At 40.5% G+C, this 27,458-nt stretch overlaps 1 protein-coding gene across 1 annotated transcript; it reads right to left on the bottom strand.

The window, feature by feature from the left end:
• Positions 1 to 419: 419 nt before the first annotated feature.
• Positions 420 to 25,975, bottom strand: GPD1L (glycerol-3-phosphate dehydrogenase 1 like). Its single transcript, XM_068674461.1, has 8 exons — positions 25,816 to 25,975; positions 21,370 to 21,547; positions 19,885 to 20,025; positions 16,410 to 16,548; positions 15,189 to 15,301; positions 7,247 to 7,480; positions 6,699 to 6,805; positions 420 to 3,378 (listed from the first exon to the last, which is right to left on the bottom strand). The coding sequence occupies exons 1-8, from the start codon at positions 25,866 to 25,868 to the stop codon at positions 3,282 to 3,284; spliced, it is 1,062 nt and encodes a 353-aa protein (XP_068530562.1). The 5' UTR covers positions 25,869 to 25,975; the 3' UTR covers positions 420 to 3,281.
• Between the last annotated feature and the right edge of the window lie 1,483 nt (positions 25,976 to 27,458).

Below are 27,458 nucleotides of genomic sequence, written 5' to 3'. Positions count from 1 at the left end.
TGCAATTCATGCAGCTGCTGCTGAGCTGTAACTATCTTCATATACTATGAACACGGCATAAGACAGTTGCCAGCATACAGGAACCTAAGGAGACTCAGAAACAGATGGGAAGAAAAGTAACTGCAGGAACAGGTGAAATTGGTCACTTACCCACCAGTGCCCTCCAGTGGCTCAGACAGTAACTCAAGGAACTGAAGACAAAATCTTTAGAGGTCAAAGGCATCATTTCATTGAAGTTGTATCACTAATGGACAGAAATGAAAATGCTGATATCTGGATATCACACAGCTTTTTAATTTATGTTCTCACATGGTGATCTCCTATCTGTTATGATCATATGTCATTAGGTACAAAAATCCTACATCAAGTGAGTAAACCAGTAATTGCAAGCCGTGTGAAATGAAACAAGAAACCAAACCGATTCCCAAGACAAAATGTTTATTTGCACTAATTCTTCAGATGGGTATATATTCACAATCTTTAAACAAAATCAGTACACACGTCTAGGGCGAGTTGAGTATGTAACATTAGGTAATAATTAATGTTCATAAATCAAAAATTAGTTACAAACTTACAGCCTTGTATGCAAAAATCTTACACAGGGGTTAATGTTTGCAGTAAGACTACCCCAGTACTAAGCAAAAGAGGGTTTGCAGAACAAGATTGTAATTGTTCCACTCCAGTCTTTATCACAGTCTTTAATTAGAAGGAAGTATTAGTGAGGAAAAATACCTAGTGCCAAACTGAATGCTCTCAAGCACTGAAAAGCAAATGGAAATGGTGAAGTATGTATAGAAATTAAAATAAATTATCTTAGTTACTGAAACCTCGTTCTTTGAAAAGAACAAGAATACCATTCAAGACTGGAGAGGAAGAAAAGGAGTTATGTAAAAAGCCTTTCTCTGGATTTGTCTTTGAACAGGCTTCTGTACAAAACAAGAACAATTGAGATTTTGGGGTTTCAATGGAAGTAGTACTGGAATAAAGAAATCATCTTAAAATATATATTAATTTACCACATTTAGCCCTTTATGTATCTTACAAAACACTATTCTAGATACTGCATGTAAAAAACAAGTTTATATATATATATATATATGTATATATACATATAAAGGCAAAGCCAACCAGCTTGGCATTAAAAAAAACAAACACACAAAGCACAAGCAGACACAGTGAAAGTTATGCAGTAACGAGGAGTGTATGCTCCATGTGTGCGTTAGTGGAACAGTGCTTCCAATCTTCAAACACCCTTTTAATTGTCGAAGCAGAGTGCTTTCTCCAAGTCTGCTCTACCAGTGATTATCCACAAACATCTGATGTTATTTAGCTTCTTGCCATCTTTGTTACGCTTAGCACAAAATCAGAAGTAAGGCAAAATAATCTTTCACAGCCCTGAATATCTGAGGACATTCACAATATCTTCTAAAAATTAACGTAAAACGTTACTGGAACACAAGAAACGGTACCCCTGCCCTGAAGCAGCCTCCTGGCCATACAAAGTTGTCCAAATTATTTCAGAGCAATCCAGGCTACTTAAGTAAGGATGGCAATTATTCACAGGCATCCCCTTTGTCTTATCAAGTTCCAAAGGACAACTTAAAGCTGCAGGATGGGTTTGTGCTCACAATTTCTGGTCTAAAAACACCACCAAGGAGAGCGAACAAGGTAATCAGCTGTGGTAGTGCTCAGAGGTTTGGAGTGTATACTCAGAGCTGATGGGCTTTGTCCTGAGCTCCGTAAAACTTGATTGTAACTTTTGACTTCCAGCTGCAAGAGTGAGGTCCACTCTTTATGTACCTAGTGTATATTTTACCAAAAAAAATGTAGTTTGGTATACAAGGAAAGCAAGTCAAAAGATTACATTTATCTACTTTCTCTTGTATCAACCCTCCTAAAAAAGCAATCAACCAACAGAGAAAACCTCCAAAAACTACTCCACAAAAAATGACAAGTTTTCCAACAATAAATAAAATTAACCTCATTATTAAAGCAAAAGTGCCTGAAAAAAAAAAATATTAGTTGAAAAACCTGGGGAATAGAAGAGACAGATCTCTTTATGAAGCTTTCAAGACATGAAGGACCTGATCCAGCACCCACTAAAGTTTTCTCTGGTGAAAGAACAACTTCAGAATTCATCATTTCTCTGGGGAGGCTGGTTCAGGACTACAGTCCAGCTGACGCATCAGTCACTGGCAGGCACTGAAACTAATGCAGTCAGCATAATGGCATACAGCCCCTCTGACAACACAAGCACGAGCTACCAGGGGATTCCCTGAACGTTCCTTGGAGTGTGGTGTGGAGCCCAACACTTTGTAGCTGGTGGTTAAGCTAGAAAAACAGCGTGACAGTTTTGAGCAGTAGATACTCCAGGAGTATTCTTCCCCACCCACCAAACTATACTAGTGAAGAACGAGCACGTGTACAAGACTAAAATGAACCCTAGGTTGCAGGGTTCAGGACCCCCGGGTCAAAATCACCCACTTGTTTTGGGGAATGGGATTCTAGGAGAACCCAACACCAGGGAACAGCAAGGGACAAACAGAGAAATACAAAAATGCAAGGATTAAAAAACAGAAGGGGAGGTCATGATCCCCCTCTGGGATATTCCCTTTAAAACAGTGTACTTAAAAACTTTAAATTCAGTTATAAATTGGTTTCAAAATGGTCTGGCAGTTTTAAAGACCTTCAGAAATCATAATACTCTTCCCCAGAGTTCATTAAAAGGTCCCTGTAGCCCCTGAATAACTGTTACCACTTCTTTTGCATTAATATTGCTTAAATTAATACAAACATGCAAAACATTAAAATCTCAATGTGTATGATGAAATAAATCAAGTTCTAATAGAAAGACTCTGAATATTTCAAGGTTAAAGGCTTGACTCATGAAAGCCATGAAAACCAGTGGGACTCCTCCCATAGTGTCCAGTGGATTTTGGACTAGGCCTTAATGAGAGACACCAAAACATCGTGTTTTATACTGCAGGAACACACACCAAGTACACTTCTGTACGTAGACTATATACGTAGTGCAACTTTTGCATTGCGCATCTCGAAATCAGCTGTATTTTAGCCAGCAAAACGACAGTCACCAAGCCAACAACACTGCATGCTATGTCAAACTAGGCTGTAAAACAAAAACCAATATCCATTCAGAGACACTCATGTTGGTACTGTTGCCTAGTGAGCAGCTTTGTAGGAAGCTTAATGATGCATCCACTTGAACCCGAATACAAATCTGAAAGGCAAAAAGCTGCACGAGGAGAATGGCCTGATTGCTTTTATATGTGCTCTGGATGACTCTGAAGGCAGGATATCATCTCCTTGACAGGCTTCCCTTCGTAGCAGATTTGATATACAGCAGTGAATAGTGGAAACCTAAGGAAACAGGGTGGAGAAAGCAAATGCAGTGTAAGATTATTCCATAGTATTTTTTTTTAAAGTAAAGAAAAATAGGATGGGGTGAGGGAAGGGAAAAGAGGGAGACTGAAAAATCAATTTCTTGCAGCATTTGTCAAGCACTCACACTGGGCTGAAAAGCACTGGATAAATACAGAACCCGCATGCATTTCTAAAATGAGTCACTCTCTCAGAAATCTAACTAGCTATAATGGAGCCTGCAACATTCATTATGTATGGCATAACTATTAAGTTATATAAAAAACAGAAAATTAAAAACACATCTTTCCTTGACATTTTTACATCAGTTTCTACCTATTGTTAAAAAAACAAAAGATGCCTGGCATGTCAGTTACGCATCATATCTGAACCATAATTTGATAATACAATTGCAGAATATGACACAGAGACCCAAGAAGGAATTAAAGGTCAAATTTTTAATAATAAGTCCAAAATTGAATTTTGTGTTTCCTAATCTACATTTAATCTCCTCTCCCCCCTCTCCTTTTCATTTTTGAAATTGGCCTTGTTTCCAGCAAAGCTCAAATTATTCAGGCTTCTTTGCTACCTGAATGGTAATTACAGCCAATACACTGTACAGAACTTTAAATTTGCTTTCTTCCCATCCTGGACAGACAGAGGCAGACAAGTCCCATTTTTAGACAGAGTTTGCTGAATTTTAATGGGTTAAATGTACGTTCACCAGAAATAAATTTGCCATTTCAGTGTGGCCTTTTATTCTGATAAATTTTCACCACACGCACTAAGTTATTTTGATTGAAATAAAAAAAGTATAAGAAGCATTAGAAACAGTGGACAGTTGATTTCTGAGTGATTCGGAATAGAACTGAAATAGGATTTTCTCCTCATGAAAGCGGTCCCACCAGACACTCTAAGATTTTACCTGTAATGCACAAAGGCAGCACAGAACAGAACCCCCAACCAGTCCTGAGCACTGCACATGCATGCCAATATACTCTGCTAAGATGTGTTATACTGAGGTAATTCTGGATCACCACACAGCTCTGAACTAGACTCCTCAAAGTGAACCTGTAATCCCAGGAGAAGCCAGGAGCAATCCACTCAAGAGTACCACTACAGCACTCTCAGAGGCAGGTACAGACTTTGTACCTGAATGAATAAAGTATTTTGCTGCACTGGGAAAAAAAAAAAAAAGAGAGGGAATGGACATGCTTGTGGATTTAGTCCACAGTTTTTAATGGCTTTTACTGAAAATGCTCAAAAATTAAATGCTACATTTTGAATTATCTGAAACTTTTTTGACGTCTTGCTATGAAATGCACGTCCGTTTCATTTGGTTTATTTTTGTGGAAGGCAAGACAAAAATTGCAGGAAGAGTAAGAATTATTTCAAGCCAATATCACTGACTTGGTTTTTGGTTTTATTTCATCAGTGGAACCAAAATTAGCAGATAGCCACATAGCTACTCCATATTGTGCTCTAATTCTTACTCTGTCATTGTAAAGTTCTTACCAGGGAGTATGCAGGAAAAAAAAAAAAAAAAAAAGGAGAGTTTTGCATTTTTTTAACAAGCCTCACTTGTTATTCACTTTGTATTGGGTTGGGGGGAGTGATATTTACTTTTAACGTAACTTAAATGTCAGCACAAAAATCGATTTTGTTATGCTTGTGTGAGATAGCCACAAAAGATACTATGTGCATTCAGAAACAACAGCTAGTTTCACAGTTCAGAAACAGCACTGCTGTTTACCAGAAAGCTTAGAGAAGGACTGCTACCACAAACCACATCTTGATACCCATTTCTTGCTGTTTATCACAGCAAACATTACTGTGTTGTGAATGCCTGCCACACTTCACCCAGGAAAGGAAGAATCAAGGCTGACTGCAGGCTCATGGCCAGCAAACTCCAAGTGCATCTGATGTGTGAGCACATTAAGAGGGTTTGTTCTGCAACTATCGAAATGAAAACAACAAATTGCACTGTAAATACCAACAGGCACAACCCAAGGCTCTTCTCTAGAACTTCACTGACTTCTGAGTAGTATGTAGTATTTCTATGTAGACTTGGGGGTCTATTTACAGGATGAGAGTATGAAATTTTATTCGTATTGTAGTCCTAACTCTTCACCTTGAAACCATGACTATTTTAAGCAGCAACAAGTGAGTTTTTGAAAAAATCACTTTGAAAGTTGCTTTCAAAAGTCTTGCTGAATGACACCTTTCGTGAAGGACCAACACACTCGGTACACCAGACAAAAATGAGCAACTGAAATGAGCTTTCATATTTTTCCACTGAAAACATAACCCAAGAAATTATATCGTCCTCTATTTGTTGCAGCATACAACAGGGAAAAAAGAAGAAGAAGAAAAAAACAAGCACAGTATCCTATCTTATTTAGAGTATCATAAACAGCAGGGGCTGAAACCAACATTTTAATTTTTTTTCCCTGCAGTTAGCACACCGCAGAGGCTGATTTAGGTGCCTTACTCCCGAAGATAATGTTAGAAAATAAGCAATTTAATAGAGTTGATCCATTAAAATAGATTTTAAAAACTGCTTTGGAAAAAAATAAGGACAAGGCTTGGTCTTCTGACTGGCAGTCATTTATTTTCGGATTTTACCTCATTGGGAATAGATAGTGATAATGCATCCCTTAATCTCAGAAGGAGACAACTGTGTGTGTGGTTTTAGGTAACATACATGTACCGACTCAAATGAACGCAGACGAACAAGCCAGGACAACCTGCTTAATTTCACGCCTCAGTAAAATTGAGCTAGACAAGCTGATGTCAGGTTTCATTCTAGATCTAAGTGGAAGTCCCATTAGGAAAGAGAACTGCAGTATCTAAGGTAGAATCCAGGTGGATAGAAGCAGCCACTCTATTCGGCTGATCAGTTATATGGGTTTTAATAACAAAGCTCCTCTATTTGGAGACAAACAATAAATTTACTACTATGAAATGAGCTGTAGAGTCTCTTTAAAAGTCTCTTTAGGAAGCTCAGCTTTTATTTTCAGGTATTTTATTCAATTTACATGTTAATGCTATGCCTTTCTACGATAGCAATAGATAGCAATACATCCTGAAAACAGAAGGGCATTCACAAATTTAGTATCATACTATTAGCTGTAGTGACAGAAGTATTATTTTGAGGTTTTATTCACTGTTTTTGGTGATTTTAACTGAGGATTAAGCTACTTTTATTGCAGTGATTTGCTTGTAGCAAAACCATCACGAAAAGATCAAGACCAAAACTGAAAAGAGTTACAGATATAAAAAAGGTGCATGCAGAACTGGTTTTATCTGTTCTTACTTACTTTTCCAGCATTCCCTTCTGCTTGAGGATGCGATACACTTCTGCAGAAGTCTGTGGTCCTTGCAGTTTCTGACCGTTCAACATTTCTTGCTCCAATTCTTCAATAGACTAAAGAATGAGGAGGAGGGAGGGAGGAAGAAAAGAAGAGATACAATAAAGTTTTCCCAAGTCTGACAACATCATCTGGATTAAAGATATAATAATAATAAAAAAGATGTTATTGAGGGTTTTTCTTAGTCAAAAGTGAACTTGAGGAGCATATATATTCTCCCATATTCTTGTTCATAAATATTCTTCTTCCTACATCTCCCAGCTTCTTACCCCTTCAGCTCTTTTTTCCTCTAAAAAACCTCTCCTATTTTTTTTTCTTTTTTTTTAAAACACCTTATCATTTATTCTATTCTTGTAACACACTCAGAAGTGAGAGGAAAGAGAAGGGTGCTCCCTCAGTACAGCTAATGTATCTCAGATAACTGTACTATTACCCTAACAACCCAGAGAGGAGTGCTAATACTTCCAGCAATGGAATTCACCCAGTAAGTAAGGTACCTTTCCAGTTTTAACAAATGCTTCTGCTACACGTCGATTCCGGCCACCATAACACGTTGTGATGAGATCAGCAACTCCACAGCTCTCCAGGAAAGTGGCAGTAGACACCTGTCCTTTGCAAAAAATCCTGGCAAAGGCGATCATCTCCATCAGGCCGAGGCGAATAACAGCAGCTTTGGTATTGTCACCACAACGAAGGCCATCACAAAACCCAGCTCCTACTGCCACTATATTCTAACAAGAAGAGGAAAAACAAACGGAAAATGAGTGACTTATTGCTTATGGAATCCTAGAACACGTGACGGTACAGAACACAGATGTTCTTAAGAACAACAGATACTTTATTAATGTAAGACTTTTTTTTTTTTTTTTTTAAAAAAAAAGGTTTCTGGGTTAACCTAAAAAAAAAAAGAAAAAAAAAAGAAAGATGATGAAACTTACATGAGTAAATTATTTCCAAGTATAAAAACATAGTTAAAGCTCTGGAACAAAGCTGCCCAGGAGGCTGTGCAGCTGTTATTATTGACTATCTTTAAGAACATATTACACTACATCCAAAAGATTTTATCTGGATTGAATTGTCCCTGCCCTGAGGTAGGGATGAAGCTAGACTGACATCCCACAGCCCCCTACCCATATTTTTTTATGTTTAAAGTAATTGAGAACTTCTATTGACTTTCATGCTGATATGCTAAGGGTCCAAATTCTGCCAAGGTAATGGTATTCAGCCCTTTTAAGGACAAAGAGTTCCAGTCACAGTAATAATTAATAGGCTTCCCAGAAGGTTCATGATACGGGAGGCCTTTCCTAAACAAAATCTGAACTTTCTTTTCCCCCTTTAGATCGGGTGACAGCCTCCTAAAAAGAATGTAGTATTTCTTCATGAACTATCAGCTGTACCATCTCCTCTTTGGTTTATAAACATACAACAGATAAAACAGATTAGCTGAGAGATGTTTGAGCAAAATGACCATAAAAGCTATTTTCTGGCCTGACAAGATCAGCCAGCAGGAGTCGGAGGCTACTCAGACTTAGTTTGCCGCTACTACAAATAAAAAAAAAGATAAAAACTCTCCGAAGGAGATGGGATCTTGAAGCCCTGATAAAGCAAACAAGGAAGCAATAGATGTAATAATATCTTTCTGCAAGCAACAACAGCAGCAGTGACCTCAGAGACCACAGGATAACCAACCAACATTACAGCACCTACTGCAGCTCCCGATGCCGGAAAGGAAACCTTTAACTGTTGCTGAAGAAATGGCAACAGTCTGAAGTTGGCTGTTAAGCAGTGTGTTGCTTTCACTAGCATTTTTATTTCCTTTTTGGGACTATAAGAGCTAAAAATTGCAGGTAACTGCAGTGCTGTGAGGCCAACCATGGCTCCTGCCCTCAACCAAATGGGGTCTGAGGCTGGTTTTTCGTTTTTTGAGCACTGGTGGAGGTCTGTAGGTGGCCCTTAAAAACTGCAGACAGAAATTTTGACATCAGGCATGACAGCAGCAGCAGATGATTAGACTTTCAAAGCTGGCACTTGGGATCATCTTGGCTTAAATCCTGGCTGCGATCAGACACTTCTCCTAGAGCAACTCTAATATTTGTTCACTTGGTGGCAAAGCAAGAAGTCAAACAAATATTTAAAAAGTTTTCTGATGGGATAACCCACTTTAACTGGAATTTACACGTGTGTGAAGTCTGTAAATGTTTAGCACTCAGCTAAAAACAAAAATATTTTTGAACAACCTCCGGGCGTTTTCCACTACTTTCCACTACAACCAAAATTTACATCAGGATTTGGCCTATGGCATTTTGTTGTCTACTTTTACCTTTTACAGTGTTTGTCTTTGGAGCAGTATAAATATTGTTTTAAGCAAGTCTTACCAACGCGAGCTACTTCTGAGGAAATGGGGTAGGGAAGGAGGGAAGCTGTGATTCTAGCTCTGAAACGCTCAGCTCTTTCTTTGTACAATGCCCCCATTGTGTGCTCTTGCACACAGCTTGCAAATAATGAGGAAACGAGACAACTTGTTATGCTCCTGAACACACACCCACGCCTAGGAGACTATTACATCCTGGTCAACATAACCCCCTGGCCACTGGTATGAACTGGGAAGCTCCGCCACCCGGTTTCACTTAAACCCTCAAAAAATCTGTGACAACTCCCTCCTGTAGAGAAAACTCAATTATACAACGCTGAAAGCTACACCTCTCCTTTAAAAAAATAAAAAATAAATAAATAACAAAAACAAAAAAGCAAAACTGAAAAAAAAAATAATGATACTTAAATCATCTTTCTGTCCAAAGTAAGACCAAAACAAGCGGCTTGGTACTTGAAATCATGGGGTGCAGGCACTATGTTGAGTTTATTTCACAAAGATGCATAAGCAAAGCACAAATAAACACCCAAGAGCCTGATGGCACTAGAGCAACCCCCTAAAAGCTGATCAGGTGTGTATGGGGAGAATAATGCATCTATCTGTCCAAAACAGCGTTAACTCTATCTGGTTTGTGGTGTATCAGGCCAGCAGTGCATCCCAGCCTCTTCCTTGACACCCCACTCCACCAGTCCACCTACTTAGGACTAACAAGGTCAGAAAAGGTTTGAGAGATCCCTGCTGTTGCAGCAAGCATTATCCTTTTCTTACTGTTGACGTTCATAATTCCGCTTACTCTGTTGATGGAATGAAGTCAATTATTTAAGAAATGCCAGCTCCAAGCACCATTTGCTGTCTATAATATTTAATCAGTACTGCCACTAATGCAAAGGAGAAGGATCGCAAGCACTGCTGTTGCCAGAGCCTGCATTTGAAGTTAGAAGAGTCCTTGCAGATGCAGTGGGTACACATTTGTGCAAGAGGAGGGATCCTGAATTTCTGCTAGCAGAAACGCTTTCTGTATCTGCACGCAGAACGTGGGGGCTGAGGGCCCAGTAACAAGGATGACTTTAGCCTGCAGGCAAACCTGCTGTTCTAAAGGTTCAAAAATACTCTCAGAACAAACTCGAAATGACTGCAATACAGCGCTCCTCTTGGCCTAGGGGACTGGAGCTCTCAGAACTACTTCATGCTTGAGTGAACGCATTTCCCCGATCTCAGCACTAACAGCTTTTTACATTAAAGCACGCATCCTGTAAGCAAGATGCACAGGGTGTTTTAAAATTGTGTATGGTTTTAAGCTATTAAAATACTTTGCAGTATCAGGTGACTCCCTAGCTGGTCTGGTACTCTGAAGCTGGTGGTAGTCCTAGCCCTAGTTTTTCTCGAAGTTCTGGACTCAGTTATTTTATCACCAGGTTATTGGAAGATAAACTCCAGAAAAGAAATGTTGATGCCAGGCAGTGCCTACATCGCATTTCAGAGTGACAAGTGCCTTTTATCTGCACATGACCTGCTGCAAGCATGCCAGAAGTCACAAATGCAATAGATGACCCAAAAACCACGGCTAACAAGATTGCAGACTGCTGCCAGAGCGTCCCCTCACAGTGTCACTGCTCAGAAATATCCACCTTACAGTTCTACTCTGTTTACATCGAATTAGTTTGTGGAGTACTCATGAAGACAGCTTCAGAAGCCACTTCTGAGGCAGTTTTTACATCTCCATAATCAAATGGACCATTAGAGAGCGAAGTAGAGATCTTAATTCAGCTGGGAACATCAAGCCTTACGTGATGCAGTGTCACAGCTCAGCACACCTTGCTTTCCCTCCTGCTTACACATGAATTTGTAGAAGCTCCTTTCTTCGCGTCACAGATGAGAGGTCAGCTGGAGACTCAACAAATCAAGGACAGTACCAGCAGGGCTGCTAGAGAGGCTCAGCATAAACTGTTTGCTTGCTCCTGGCAAACTTGAACATAAATAATGGTTTTCATTTCCAGCTAATCTCAGGAAAGAGTAATTACCACAGTCAACATCTACAGTAGCTAGCCTGACCATCCGATGATGACTGCCATAAACACACTTTGCAGGAACACCTCTGGAAGTCACACTGCTGGCTTCTGTAAACAATAAATCAGCTATATTTCTTTCTCCTTTGCTTAGTTAAGTTGGAGCTGTAAGATTTAGAGACAGATCTGAAGCTCTGCTGGGAAAGGCAACCACAGCTGGTGCTGCTTCTCCTTCCTGCAGTCACTGGCTGCCGCCACTGAGCGAGTTTGTCTCTCCACAGCCACAAGCCAAGACATCAGGCAGCTGCAGCACTGCCATACGCAGAGATTAGATTCTCAACTCTTTCCCTCACGCTCTGCCCCGACACTCCTGCTCTGGGTAAGAGATCCCAGTAGAGTTTACACTGAGCAGCGCGTGTTATATTGCTGTTATATTGCTTCTCACGGATGCCACTAGGCCATACACCAGTTCAGTCTGTGCTGTTTGCTTGCAAGACAACACGCTGACGCAGGCCCCAAGAGACTCCTTAGACACCCCAAAGGTGATAAACGTGGGGCTGTGCTGCCCTGCAGTACCCATGAGCAGCCAGGAGCACATCCATAAGCTGCAAAGGTGTGTGCACAGCTCCACGTACAGTTCTTACAGCGGTGTCATCACCTCTAAGCACTTCCTAGGAAGGCCCCAACACTGCCTGGCAAATGACAGCTGGAACTTGGAGGCAGCCTGGGGTCAGGCTGCTTGTAAAGCCATCTGGATGCTTTGAACAATCCAAATCTGAAGTTCATTCCTGACTTCATCCCTTAGAAAAGGTCGCTGAATAAATGTGAAATGCGCTCCAGCCCTCAAAAGAAAGAAATCCTTGTAGAGAAGAACATGCCAAGCACATTTTTTTTTTCCTACAGCCAACAAGTTATTGTAGACAGCTGTTCTTCCTGAATATCATCAGATTTTGTAAAACGACTGCCACTGCCTATTCAGCCAGTCTCCAGGCTGATGGAAGCCTGCAGTTTCCCCGCACCGTTTTCTATACTTCAGCACAGCTCCATCAGCCTATTGTTACAAAAAATAAATACAGCAAATGAAATGGATATTCAGTATGTATGTGCAGATATATAAAAATAGCAATAAAGCACGTGTTCCTTCACGATCACCCAGCTGCAATACCTATTATTACTGCCTGAATTTAAATATCCTTCAAAAGACAAATTTCAAAGCTAAAATTATCATTATTGTAAGGGAAAGCTGTGCTTAGAGCACTCTCTGTTATCCTTCTGTATTTTTTCCCCAACCTTTAGGCAGCCAACCACATTGAAAATCATCCCTGCTTGCAGAAATAGAGAGGGAAGCATAAACATTTCATAGGATCTAGTCTATTACACCAGACGTACCAAGAAAAGCCTCATTTTCCCAAGCTGGTGTTTATGGAAAAATGAGGAAGCTGGGAGAATAAGCTATTTCTTACAGTGCGGTGAGAAATACCCATTAAATACACATAAAGGGTTGCTTTTACTATTTGCTCACCCAAAAAGAACGTTTGGACAGGCACGTGGAGCTGCTTACTTCTGTTCTCTAAAATGTAGTTTGCAGTGACACTGCCATCAGTCTGAACAAGCAGTGCTACAGAAGAAGAGCAGAACCTCTTCTTTATACCTGTCTCTTTACACCACACAATACTGACATCTTCCCAAGTAGGAATGTCTTCCTTCCATCATGTTAAATAATGCTTTTTTTTTTTTTTTTTTAAATTTAGTATTTTTCATGAAGTAGCTTTGCAAGTCCTATAAAGTAACTGTCAACTGACAGAAGATGCATTTGAGATTTTTCCCCTATAAACAATTACATGAAAATAGGGTTATTTTTCACATTTTTTGCTACGAGGATTATCAGATTAACAATATAAAAAGCAAAGTGCTTGCTGTTACCATTAGCAAACAACTGTCTCTACTAATAAGAACGTACAACTTAAAAGAAAAAATGCTCAAATTTATATAGCACCATTCACAGTTCAGTTTTGCATTTTGCTTTGCACAGGCAGTAGAAACATACTCATCAGTTTAATTTTAGCTTCTTTATTTTCTTTCAGTGGAACACATATTAGCAAAGCATTAATATAATTTCACAATGTTTGAGTTAAAAACAGCTCAGGAAATTGTTTACACACTGTCAGCACAAGATTAAAGGAGAAAGGGTTTTAAACGAGAAATACTTGTTTATAAATAACATTTAAATAAAAATGTATTTAAGATTAAGAAAGATGTGCGTGTTTGAAAAACATCACCTGTATTAGAATGACTACCTATGCCACTTTATATCAGTTAATGCCTGTTAATCTGGCAAGAAATACTTAATATTTTTAAATGAACTAATCTATCTTTAATTCACTTTTTTGTTTAGAGCTCATACCACGCATTTTTTGGAAGTCTAATCTCAGTTAACAAAATATACTGCAACCAACACCACATGACCAGAGCACACAGAGCACATACAGTTTTTTAGAAATGCAACTGCAGAGCTCAGTCTGCAGGCTGCAAGACTAAAACAGAGCAGGAGGGAGGAACAAAACAAGGCTACAAAGAAATTACACAAGTTTCACCTCGGCACCTTTCCAGGTCAAGAAGAACAATTGATTTAAATTACTCTACACTTCCAAAGAGAGATTGCTCTGCTGCTCTCTGGGACTTTTATAATGGCGCTTGAATGTCTGCTGACTAGCTGCTGAGTTTGATGGGCACACTCATCCTTAGAGTCCCTCCAAGAGATTTTTCTGGAAGAAACATTTGTGTGCAACAGAACTTATCCATTAAGCAAAAAAATCAAGCTAGTTAGAAAACATCAGGCTGAAAAGAAAAATAAAAAATCTGTATAACTTTTTTGACTCGTTTGATAGGTCTATATACAAGGATTTCTTTCCTGCTAACCTTGCACGTCACCATAGCAGCAGTTTCAAGCAATGGCTGTGAAGCCAAATTACAAGCTCCACAACCTTGAGAAATTACTGTAAATACAGGGAAAGGAGGAGAAGGGAAACGAGGAGAAGGGAATCTTCAAAGCATCGCCCATTAGACCAGAATACAGACTCATAACCTCCTTCTTCTCAGGACTTGTAATATAACAGCTCTCAGAACAAAATTACTTAGAAAATTAGTATGTCAGAAATTACGTCGTTACAATCTAATTTCTACTGATTAACAGAAGCAGGAATCAGAACTCTTTAGCTTAAAGACATTGTTCATTGGCCTGGCAGTTTTTCAGATGAATTGTTTAGATTCCACTTAATTAAAAGAAAGAAAACAAAGCAATATAAAATAATTAGTCAAAACAAGCAAACAAAAAAGCAAGCCAAATTATCTACTATACTGCTACATCCATCAAAAATGTTTCCATGATAGGTATCAGATAATGTGAACTATTGGCTAGGGTCCCAGGCTACTAATGCTTTCCCTTCATAAATGGCCTGTAAATTAACCTGAAAAAAATATCAGGTATGTTTAAACCAGCCTTTGCTTCCTGTCAACATTGATTTTATTTCCAAAAGAAGTCCAGATAAGTAACTCTCTGAAATAACTTTTTTCCTATTCAAGTCACTTTTTTTATGGGGTTGTCCACATGAACTTCATGCATTTTGTGTCCACAAAGTGTAACACTCAGTAGTGCCTACAGTACATAAGTTAGTGAAGAGGGGAATATTTTGTCCGCCAGACACAAAGGATTAATACCGACTTCTCGATTTCTTTTTGTAAATGCCCTGCTATATGAAGAAAAAGTGAACTAAGATGTATTTAGAAACATTTTGGCTAGTTAGATGAAATCAACACTTGTTTTGTGACCATGTGTAAGCTAAGTGAAAGATAGAGAACTTAGGAGACAGCGAGACAAGGATCTAAAAGCCAATTCTCAGAGCGTTCTGCTGCCATATCTGGTTCTTCAGGAAATGTAGCAGTTTTATATTATATAAAGTATAATAAACTTAATTCTTTAAATGAAAAGATCCACTTTTTTTTTTTTTCTTCTACAAGAATCACTGTTCCCTCTTTGTGCAAGCTGCAGGCTGTTATTCTTACCTTCAGAGCACCACAAAGCTCAACAGTATCTGCATCATCTACCACTGTTATTCGGAAGTTTGGGGTCTGCAGGAGTTCTTTGAAGAGAAGGCCATTTTCCAAGATTTTGCTGCCTGTTGAGAAAGAGAAAGGAAGGATAAAAAACACCAATGAATAATTTATTTGGGCATTATTTAGTCTTTCCTGGGCAAGTCAGAATACTTAAAAGCTAAGATAAGGTTGTTCTATCTTCATCCTAAACAGACTCCTTCATACCTAAAAGCTCTACACTGAGCTGAACTTCTCCATAATTCATTGAGAGATTCTAAATAATAATCCAATTAATTCTCTATACTTTTTTTATTTGACCATTCTCTTTAAAATAACAGTTAATAATAGAGCAATGCTGAATTAGAAATACAGCAGGTGCAATTCTATCAATTATTTTAAGGTCTGTATTCTGAAAAATACTTATTGATAAAGGCACATCGTGGTTATTTTATTAACTGAGCATGCTGACATTCACAGGTGTTTCTAAGCACTGAAAGGTAATTCAACCATTCAACAGTAAGTTAAATATGGGCGTTAATAATAGCAAGTTAAAGAGATGACACAACTAAAAATGGACAAAACTATAAACACTGAAAAAGTGACATTAACTCTCTTTTATATGTGAGCACCTGCATGTGTGTACATGCACGTATATACTTATGCAGAGACTGTGAAATGCAAGACTAGGCACATGTTTGTGCTGCAAATGTTACAGATGCCAACACAGAACTAAAGCTATGCCTAGCGCATAGGGGAACTCATTATTCTGAGAACTTAAAAGAAGATACTGACACCTAAAAAAACAGAGAGCTAAGCTGGAATATGGAATATATAAACATTTATCCATACTAAGCCATGCAAATCCAAGAAAAATCTTAAGCACAGCAACACAATAAAGCAGTTTGTTATGTGGAAAGTGATAAAAAGCATGCTTGGTGTTTCATTTGCTAAAGGTTACAACCCTTTTAAGATTATTTAAAATTGCTCTCCTTTCTCTCCCTCTAGTCCTAATATTCTCCTAGTACTTCTGGACATGTATACATTCTAGGAAATTCAACATTAAAATAAGAAGGACCCAAGAGCTTCTGATAACAGCCAGTTAATGTTGAAAACTATGAAATCTGAGCTATTTGGTGTGCATCTGTGAGGACAGGAGCACAGTTTAAACATCGTTATTTCTTGGAACATTACCTATTGTGGTTTCACAGAATTTCTCTGCTGCCACCTCATTGGCAATGTTAGCTCCCATCAGCACACTGATGTCTATTCCCATCTTCTCTCGAATAATGTCAGAGATCAGTTTGAGTCCCTCCGGGCCTTCATCTATTCCCTGCAGCCAACATTAAGTGGGATTACGAAAGTGGCATTCATTAGACACAATACAGAAGAAAGCACATCACAATTAGTCTTGTCCACAGGTGCTGCACCAAGGTCTGCTTGGATAGACACCAGAGATGATGAATTTGCTACCAGTGAAGCTTCTGATTTTGTTGTGACCTATCTAAGCCAACTTAGTGGAACATCACTGATACATCACTTATGCACTCAGATCTGAAACTGCACAACTCACAAAATGTCATTCCAATGACTTGTTTGGTGAAGAGGGATCTGAACTGAAATATCAGAGACCAGTTCCCTCCTGCATAATGCCAACAGTGGTTTAGGAGGAGAAACACACTGTAATTTTCTTGAAGAACACTAAAAGTAGAACAGCAGGCCACTGATACATAGAAAGCTGAACAATACTGACTTCTAAGGATATATTTATTTTGCACCTATAAAGTATTCTTTAAAAAGGAAGAAAGTAGGGGAGAATTAGGGCTTTAGAAAAGGTCACCCTAGAGATAAATGGAATGGAGAACAGAATCTGGTACCCTGAATTGCCTGAATCAAAAACTCCAAATAAAACCACCTCAACCTCACAAAATCCTTTTCTCCTACCTTGCCAAATGGGGTAGAAGACGTCTTTTGAGCTTTTAGAACAGGAGCCTGGCAGACAAGCTACTGAAATGGTCTTTCTTTGGCACAGCACACAACTTTGTACACAGTACCATATTTTAACGTTGTGGGGGCACGGTAACCCTAGCGCATTTTTCCCTAAGAGTGCCAACGATGTCCCTGTGAAGTAATTGCCAGGATCCTCCTCCACTCTCCTAAGCAGGGATTAATAAACAGAAAAATATACATTGGGAACAACTCCAAAAACGTAAATATGTACACAACAATTACTCATCCACGTGAAAGGAGATAGAGAGGCTTGGGTGCCAAAAATTAGCTTTGCTATGAAACAAATGCAACTTCTGACAAAGTCAAGGAGAGCTGCACCTGTTTCTCGAGAAGTCAAATCCAATACAGGATGATAGATGACAGGAGAAAAAAAAAAACAAACACTCCCCACCCCAAACCAAGGCTCCAATTTCCACCGGGCAGCAATGCTCCCCTGGCAATGCAAGTCCAATTCTGTGGGCTTACCACTTAAGTCCTAACGCGCCAGCCAGAGCAATCCCTGGGGCCGGACATGGGTAGATGAAAATGAGATCAATGTTGAGGCTGCCTGAGGAGTATTTGAGTGCTCCCTGATTGCTGTGCTGAACTGCACCATAAGCCATGCATGATTCAGACGGCATCCCTCCCCCCATAGCTGCACAAAGAAATGTTAGGTGCTTGTAGGTATCAGACAACAGAACTGATGTAAAGCAACACAGCTGCAAATGTTTGAACAGGAACACGGATTAACTAGCAGGCAAATGTCTTTATTTCCCAGCGATTTAGTTTTATTAGCAGACAGAAAGCTCTGTTTGAAGATTTGACTGTCAAAAAAACAGGAAAAAAAATAAAAGAAAAATGAAGAAAAAGATGACACGTTAACTTCCCAAGCAATTTAGAAAGCAAAGAAACAAGAGGACCCACTAATGCTATTTTTCAGAGAACTGCACTTTAACTGTCAAAGTTAACACAAAGCACTTTAATAGCATTAGTGGTGAGCATAATCAGACCATTAAAAATATGACTGGGACAAAAGCAGCATGCTTAAAGAAGCTGCAAAAGTAGAGGAAAGAATGCATTCCTGCCTCTATCACTTAGTTCCACTGTTGTAGCAATCTCTGCCCTTTCTTCTTACATGATTCTTTTAAAGATGCACAGTTATGCCTTTTGATAAAAGCTAACGTGTACTTTGCATTCTCCTGAAAAAACTAAAATAAAATTGAAAGGCCGTGCACTGTGCCACAGTGAGACAGTGGGAACCTGCCTAGTAACCAACTCTGCTTTGCATGGCAGGTGTCACTATTGTGCTTACATTAGAGCAAGTGTGGGCTTTATGGGCTTTTTTATTATTATTTTTATTTTTATTTTAAGTAACCTCCTCCCTTCCCCTCCTGCCCCCCTTTTTTTTTAAGGCATAGCCTTTAATCAATACTCCATTGACACACTTGCAATCAATACCCTGAGCAGTACTCCCAAGGGAGCACAGGCCCAGGTTCTGATTTCAGACATGCTGAAATAAATCCTCACTCAGTCCACCTGTTTCATAAAAGTTGTTTCTAGCACTGAAGACATGAGAACATAAATCACATTTAGCAAAGTAAGGAAGAATAAAGATTATTGTGAGCTTACAGAAGAAGGAGACATAAACTGCTTGACAGCTTCAAAGCAATGAAAGTTTTAAAACTTTAGGGCATCTAGGACAGCTGCGTGGTTTTGATGCTATGCATTCAGTTCTTTCAACACTGCTTTATTTTATCCTTCTACCACATGAAAAGCTTTCCCACAAAATGCAGCAAGTACACTCAGGAAACAATACCTTTTCATACATCTCAATAATTTGTCATGTCAGCACTAAACGAAACAACACAGACTTGATGAGCTTATTTAGTCAAACTAAAGAGACAAGCTTCTGGTCAATAGAGATAGTTTTGTGGGTTTTATCCTCCTTTAAAACAGATCCATAAATGGATCATTTGCCAGAAGTTATAGTAGACAAGGGAATGTGTGCTGAGAAAGTAGTCTATTCTCAACTAAGTACAAAGCATTCTCCTGTACCTTGTGGAACTAGATTATCCTCTGCAGCTAAAACACGAGAAAATAAGAAGCACACCCACATTTAATAATTCTTCTGTCACCAGAACTACTAACACTCTAGTGAAACACTTATTTCCTACATCTTTGCCCCACTCTGAGTTCCCATGCTTGGACTGTCTTTTCGGGCCGTGCTGAACAATCTCTCTTGTTGCAACATAATCTTTGACACGAACAAGAGCTCAGTCACATGAAATTCCCTCAGTAGTTCTTAAAATGATCAACTCAGTGTGTGGGATGTGCATTAACAATCAAAGCATTATGCTTGTGCTCTGTTCTCCACCTAATGATGCGTTTGGAAACAACAAATGAAAGATTGGAAAGCTTGGTGGTGCAAAAAAGAAAGGGGGAAGGGATATGTTCAAGGCTTGTGAACAACCTCATTTTCCTCTTCCTGCAAGCACTAGACTAAAATAAAACACCACATAACAATCCACTAATGACTGAGACAAATTCCAGTCTTGCATCTCAGAAGGTTTAATGGGACAACCAAGTGAGTAACACAGACTTTTCATATCAAATTCCAAGCCATCTTGTTTTAGAAAATTCCACAAAATGTTCTAATTTTTACGGACAATAATTATTATACCTTTATCAGAGTTATACCGAGAGCTTTCTTGGGTACTCGTCCTGTGATTTCGTCGCAGACCTTATGAATGAACTGATGAGGAATGACAAAAACCAGCAAGTCTGCATCCTGTACAGCTTCATTAAGGTTTGGGATGGCAACCTACGTATTTATGGGAGAGAAAGGCCACATAATGTCTTAAAATCAACACTATGCACAAGTGTTAACAACTAAATAAAAGCACGTTTTGTTCTTATACCAAACGCTACAAATAACTGTGCTTCGTCATTGACAATAAGTAGTAACAAACTTCCCAGAAAAGCAAAAGAATTAAAGTTTCCAAATAAGCTGTTTTATGCCTTGAAAGGAGCATCTTCACAGCCACCAGCACGGTTCATACAGAGAAAATTCAAAAACATTCAAACAAGTATTTTGAGTAAGAAAATACAGAATAAGAAACTGCCTTCTCTTTGACAAAATAATCTGAATTTTTGATGCATAACTGCATGGTAAAAAAGGAGTTTCTTTAATTAGTTCCTTGTGCTCTCAAATTTCTTCTCCAGTCCTTTTAAATCTTTTAGTTTATATTCTGTTTCTCTGCACTCATAGATTTTGTTTACCTTTTAGGAAGGTGACCTAGTTTGAAATCACTTGCTGGACACCATTTTCCTAACACTTGATGACCACCTTAAAATAACACATGCTGATTTACAATCTAGTAATAAACTTAAGTGAGTAGGTAGAGGACAGGAGAAACACCATGCTTGGTAGCGAAGGCTAGGCAAATGGGATTTCAGCTTCGTTGTTAGCCAAAATAAAACCCCCAAAACACACTGCAATACACGACAACTCATGTTTTCCCAGCCAAAAATCCCTACCGAACTGCCAGATGCTGCAGTCTCTTCCTAGAACATCTTCAGGGCAAGATTCACCACCAACCCACCCACCATCATGTCATACCAACACAGTAGGGACATGGAGTCCTGCTGTTCTGCCCTGGCAATGCTACACCTAACGTGCCAATCTGACTGTACAGAGCAAAAGGCAACTGATAAACCACAAAGGGCTTGCAGCTTTCTTGAGAATTAATCTAGCTCTCACCCTGTAATTCTTTTTAAGAGTTTCAGAGTATGTTAAATCCCTTCAATTCTTATTGAACAGCCAGCTCCCTTCCAAAGCCGAGGCCAAATTTTTTATAATGGGCATAGTCACGGCCATTAATCTCGCCCTCTTTTTCACATTTACTTCCGTATAGAGAAATTGTAGTAACAAATACAAAAGTGAGGCCAAAAAAGAAAAAAAAAAAAAAGAGTATAGCATGTTGAAGTTACCTACCTGCGTAATTTTACGTGTTCAAATCTCTGACCTCATCAGTTTGAAATATTATAAATGCAGTTTGAAATATTATAAAACTTAACAGCGTTAACAAAATAAATTTCTACTCCCATTCACAGCACGAGCAATATTGCCTCTGTAACTAGATCAAATCTAGCTTCTGTGCCTTACCACGTTATCTGGCAGCTTGTACCCGGGAAGGTATTTTACATTTTCATGTTCGTTATTTATTATCTCTGTCAGTTTTCTCCCATTAATATTCTCCTCGAAGACCCACATCTTCACTGTGGAAGCAAACTTCTGTAATTTTTTAACATTATTGCCTATTATTTTGGCAACCGCAGAACCCCTGCAGGAAAGAAAACAAAACAAAAATATTAAAAAATAATGAGATGATTTTGCCCTAGAAGAAAGAGATCATCTTTAAAATGAACAGAAGTTCACTGATTATTCAACCAATTACTACTTGGTGGTTTTGGTCCAGTAAAACAAGCAGAAAACACAGCAGCCATTCACACTTGCTTCTTTCTCTCAAGCAAATAAATGTATTTAGAGTATATTGGACAGAAGCATTTACTAAACTTCTCCTTTTGTCTGCTAACCTGCTATCCAGAGAGAGCTTGGCTTATTGTATTTCCGCAAGTCAAACGGATTATATCTTCAGTGCAGTGGTAAAAATGACATGTTAAATTTTAGGGATAATCTTTGCCTTTAAGAAGCGGGAACTTTTCTTTGCCAAGATGCCGATCCCAACAATTTCTGTAGAATACTGACACACATTTAAAGCGAAGAAGCACTTACACTTTGCGTAAGATGTAAGATTTACGGGTGTGCTGCCCATCTCACCAAATGTACTTGTTGCAATGGTATCCTGTGAATTGGCAGGCAGACACTCCTACCAGTTAGCGCCCCAAGAAGAGCACACAATGAAACCTGTAGGATGGCGAGCACCTTTACTGCTCAAATCTCTAAACCACAGTGAAATTAGGCAGAATAACTGAAGCTACACACGTGACAAGGAACAAACACAACCTTTCCTTCTATTCCTAGGCTGAATGCTATATAGAAGATGGGATTTTACAATGCCTGCTCAGCTCATTTCCTTTTCTGTGGAAAGGAGGCTTCATAATTACTGGCAGTCTACTAAGGAGACAAAAAAAAAATAAATCAGAAAGATGTGACAAAAATATATAGTCACAGATCTGAGGCTTCCCATTTCTGCACATTTCCTCTTTTCTCCCTGCCAGTTAAACTTCTGGTACTGTGACTTTCTAGTACTTGGTGCTGGGGTGGGGAGGAATAGCACACTTTATCTGGAGGTGTGAACGCTTTAATTTTACCAATCTGGTTATATACACGCACTCCCCTAAATTCATTATGAACATCATTTGTAATAAACTCTTAGCTAGTAAGTAAACCAAATAGGTTCAATATCCTCTGAGAGCTTTTCATACGGCACAGCTCATTTTTCTGTCTTCAGAACATGTGCTATCGCAGGTCTAGGGTCGCTTTCCAAGTAGCAGCAGAAAAAAAATACGATATCTGAAGCAGCCCTTCTTCAGGCAAACAATAAAACTGCGCATGTTGAAAGGCTGGAATGCATTTCTCTAATAGCCCTTCACACACCACAGAGTCCCCCGGGTTCAGGAGGTGATCCAGAAGCCCCAGCTGTCAGGCATCTCTTATCAGGCTTGTGCACGAGGTGGGGAGGCAGCCAGAGCAGTTTCCCTGCCGTGGCAGACAGCTCACCAGCCCAACCCGCCGGCTCTGAGGTCTGCACAAACAGTAAAAATTACACTCAACCCAACGCTGGCGTGTGTTTTTGCAGAAAGCGTATCGCCGCCCATGAGCAAAAGCAAATATGCTGGTGCAGATTTATATAGGCGGCCTGGATCCTGGCAAGTTGCTGGCTTCAGCTTTGAGCTTCCCGACTCGCTGTGTGCTCGGTGTTGATAAAGACAGAAATGAGCGATTCAGCAACTGCCCAACCGGGATTTTCATTTGCCAGCATAAAGTTCAACAGCCTGTATTTCTTGAGCAAGATATTCATTCCACTATTAAATAACATACAAAACATCTCAGCTGTCTTTATTCATACTACTCTCTAAAGCTGCAAAAAAGTGACGAGTTTTAGTTCCTGAATTCAAGAATATTCTGACTACTCCAGTCCTCCACTTCCTGTTGCACTGCAACAGCTGCTGTGGGACTGAATTTAGCAAGGTCAAACAACAGCCTCTAGGGCCACTCAAGGTGAAATACCAGCTCCCCACACCTGTTAACCCACCAGACAAGCCCATACTCCCTTCTGTGTCCCAGCACTCCTCACGATGTACCCTGGAATCATTACTGGGATTTCTGGCTCGTCTTTTGGTGTACTCCTGACACATCACAAGGCGAAGGAACTGGAACTCTTGCCTGTTTATTCAGTTCAAGTGTGAGCTGGATTGTAGTAGTTGGTGCCTGTGGCAGCTCAGTTACACAGGAAAACGGGCAGTGAGGGATGTCCTTGTGAAGCTTACCCCTGGCATGCCCCAGCTGATGGGTAACACAACGAGACGGTCACACAACTAACACTGGTTCTCCTCCTTGCAACACATACCAATGGCACTCCCTAGTACAAGCTCATACATTTCTTATTTAACACTTTTCCAGAACTGTCTGAGCTCACTGAGCAAGAACACGCACTCTGTCTCTTGCCCTTCACCATTACGGTGTATCTGTGTCAGCCTCACCCCATTTTAAAAGCAACATATAAAACCCAGAAACTCCTAAATGTCACTGGAGGTTACAATATACCAACACACATAATATCATTAGCACTACCACTTTTTCCTAAAAAAAATCCTACCTCAGTTAAACCCAAAGTTTTATCTCCTACTTTTCTATAGCAAGCTCCCAGCCATACGAACCCCTCTGCCCCAGTAACTTTACCTCTCTTCCCAAACTCTCTAGTTTATTTTCAAGCTAGGCCATCTAATTAACCAGGGGCTGGTTCTAGCAAATCACCCAGGGGTGAATTCTGGTTGTACACCCCTTGTTAACATGCCCTGAAGTGTTATCAGAAGAGCAGGCTATCATACATATCAGAGACAGCTTCTGCAGTGTTTTCACTGAATCTGACCACTGCCCACGAACCCTGAGGCTCCAACGCATATTCCCAAGGTGTACTCTCTTCACATGCAGGCAATTTATGTTTTATTTTTTTTACCTTAAGGATCCTAATGCTTATCTACCAGCTGAGCAACTGCACCTGGGCAAAGAGAAAAAAAACAACACAGCTCCTGCTCTTCCATGACTTTTGAGCCATCTGTCCCGCTCCATGACCTTCCATCAGGTGTCAGACCCCTGCCAAGTTAGCTTTGTTAGGAAGGTCACCTTCCCCCTAGCAAGCCGACCAAACAAGTTGGGCTGGAAGCAGTTTATCATCCAAGGTGATTACCTCAACCGCTCTGAACTGTCATTGTTGTGCCAAGCTCCTTTAGTTTCTTTTTTTCCGTCCCAGATATAGGCTAAAGGGCTGTGAGGAGGCAAAGGCATTCAGACGGTTACTGGCACTTGGGGGACAGGGTCACCTCACCCAGAACCACAAAAACCCCAATCTCCAAACTGCTAAGAGCCCATTACAGTTGGGTTTGAGGTCTGTCACCCCCTGGACCTTACAGTCTAGTGCAAGGAAAGGAAGAGATGCCGTGCTGAAATGTCGGCCGTCCCCTCTGTAAACCATGACAAGGAAAAACACAACTTTGTTGTTGCTGATTTTTTTGAAGCATGCAAAATTACATCAAAAGCCAATGGCACACAATTGGGGTAAGCAACAAGTCCAAAATCACCTCTATGGATGTTGAGCTGTGTTTAGTAAACTGTAGGGTGTTGCTCTTTGCAAAACTAAACTCCCCTGAAGTTAGATTTAACCTTCCAAAATACAGAAATAATGTATGCCTAGCACTACTAATTGAACTGACAGGCTGTGGAAAGATTTATATAGTATATCGTACTTAACTTACTCATTGTAAATAGTGATCCGGGGTAGAAGCGGTGATTAGGAATGATAAAGAAATTAAGGAAGTGAGACGGAGAAGGATTATAAACGTGATACTCCTCTCAGGGAAATAATTACTAAATCTATTGCCTTCAGCAAACACAACAGCGAGACTGTAAGTTTATTTAAGCCTAATTATAAGCTAGCGCTGGATGCAGCAATAAAACCTTGTCTTGAGCCTTCGGTGTGCTTTGACACAACCAACTGGAAAACGAGAAAGCATCTGAGACAAGCCAGCGCTTCACGGCTCTTCTCTGAGCTTTCAAGGGGCACAGCTACTGCAGAGAGAGGTCCACAACACACATCCACGCCCGGGGAGAGCTGAACTTGTTACAGCAGCCCCACAGGCAGCCTTTTAGTCGCGATCTGCTGAAGAAACACGCAAGAAACACCGGCCCGAAGCCCCCCGGCTCCCCCCCGGTTCCTCCCCGGGTCCCCTCGGGGCTCCCCCCGGGCTCCGGGCCGGGGCAGGGCGGCCCCGGGCGGGCAGCTCCGGGCAGGCCGGGGCGGGCACGGCCTCGGGGAGGATGGGGCCGGGCCGAGGCCACGGCTGCGGTGCCCCCGGGGGCTGCACTCACCAGTTGCCCGAGCCCACGATGCACACCTTGAGGGGCGCCCCCGGCAGCGCCATGCCCGCGCCCCGCCGATGGCCGCGGCCAGGAGCTCGCTGAAGGCAGCCGCCCGCCTGCAGCCCGCCTCCGCCGTCAGGGGCTCGCTTTCACCTCCCTCCTCGCCTCCCTGCGGCTTGCTGGGAAGTGTAGTTCCTCCTGTCGCCTGCCCCTTGGCCCTCAGCCCCTCCTCAGGGCACGCTGGGGACAGCCCCGGGGAGGGCGAGGCATGGTTGGGGTCGCTGACCGAAAGTGGAGGTCGCGCTGGTGTTTTGGTGTACTCTTACGGTCAGGGTTTTCTACTCGGCTAATAACATATATCTCACAGAATCACAAAATCACAGAATCACAGAGGTTGGAAGACACCGCCAAGATCACCCAGTCCAACCTCTGACCTAACACTAACCAGCCCTCCACTAACCCACATCACTGAGCTCTACATCTAAATGTCTCCTAAAGACTTCCAGGGATGGTGACTGAGTCGTATGTGTCCCCATTAACACTCTTGCTTTCTCCTAATTTTGGGGGAGTGTTGAATAGCTTTGGAGTAAGTCAGTAAAGCACAGAGATACAGAGGAACTGAGGTGTCAAGCAATGAAGCAGGTCAGGCCCCAGGCTCTTTGTGAGAGAAAAAAAAAAATGTTTTGTCAAATATTCCTTTCCCATCCTCCTTTAGCCAGAATCATGGTGTTCTCCCTTCACCACAGTTCTCCAGAAAAAAATACAGATGATCCATACTACTGGTTTGACAAGGACTGGTGTTGTTGAGGCATCTGTGGCAAACCTTTTTTTTTTTGTCAAAGCTGTCTTTCTAATACACCTTTAGCAGTTTTTAGTAATAACCTGAAATCTTAAAAAGAAAACATTGCAAACAATGGAAAGGAAGGAGCAACAAATAACTTTTCTACTGTTAAAACACACACTGTCAAGTCATTAATGTTAGCAAAACCAAACCCCACAAATAGTATTTTAGGCCTCATCTGCAGACCCAGGCAGATGTGTTGAGGCAACCTAACCATACAGATGGAAGATCCCAGCCTGCCTTCCTAGCAGGCCATAATAATCTTAGCTGGAGATTTTAATCTTTTTCTCAAGTTGGTAGAAGGAATTATGTTTTTGCATGTTTGTTGAGTTCACAATCTGGCATCATACCTTACATTGCTAGCGAGGTAGGTTAGGAGCACAGGCAATCTGAAAGGTAGTTTCAGTGAAATAAGAATAGCAGCCTCTTTTGTAAAAGACTATGTCCTTGTTGAAGCCATGACAGTCCATCTGCAATCAATGAATTGAAGTCACAGAGACTCAGACATGTTCTGCTCAACCTTATACAGCAACCAACCAGCTAAAGTGAAGTGACAGAGAGCTACGGACTGTTATATATCAAGCCAAACAACTGTTTGCCTGAATTACAGGTGTTAAGGCCCTCAGGTTCTGGGCTTTGTGTGGAAGCAGTTTAGGCAGGAACACATATTCCCAGATGCCAGGTTTGCTATGGCAGAGGTATGTGCTCCTCTGACAGATGAAACAGGCACCTGGGCTTATTAAACCACCACAAAGATTTGACAGATTTGATCAGCCAGCTCCCCGGAAGATTCAGTCAATATTGACTTGTC

This window comes from Anas acuta, chromosome 2 (assembly GCF_963932015.1).
Source record: "Anas acuta chromosome 2, bAnaAcu1.1, whole genome shotgun sequence".
In the NCBI taxonomy this organism is placed as follows: domain Eukaryota; kingdom Metazoa; phylum Chordata; class Aves; order Anseriformes; family Anatidae; genus Anas; species Anas acuta.
The sequence above is the reverse complement of the archived record's forward strand: the minus strand, read 5'-3'. Positions and strand labels throughout refer to the sequence as shown.

Coding starts and splice junctions, on each gene's coding strand:
- GPD1L (XM_068674461.1), bottom strand. CDS start 25,868: ATGGCGCTGCCGGGGGCGCCCCTCAAGGTGTGCATCGTGGGCTCGGGC. Junction 21,548..25,815: donor ATCGTGGGCTCGGGCAACTG/GTGAGTGCAGCC, acceptor TCTTTCCTGCAG/GGGTTCTGCGGTTGCCAAAA. Junction 3,379..6,698: donor CAGAAGGGAATGCTGGAAAA/GTAAGTAAGAAC, acceptor CTGTTTCCTTAG/GTTTCCACTATTCACTGCTG.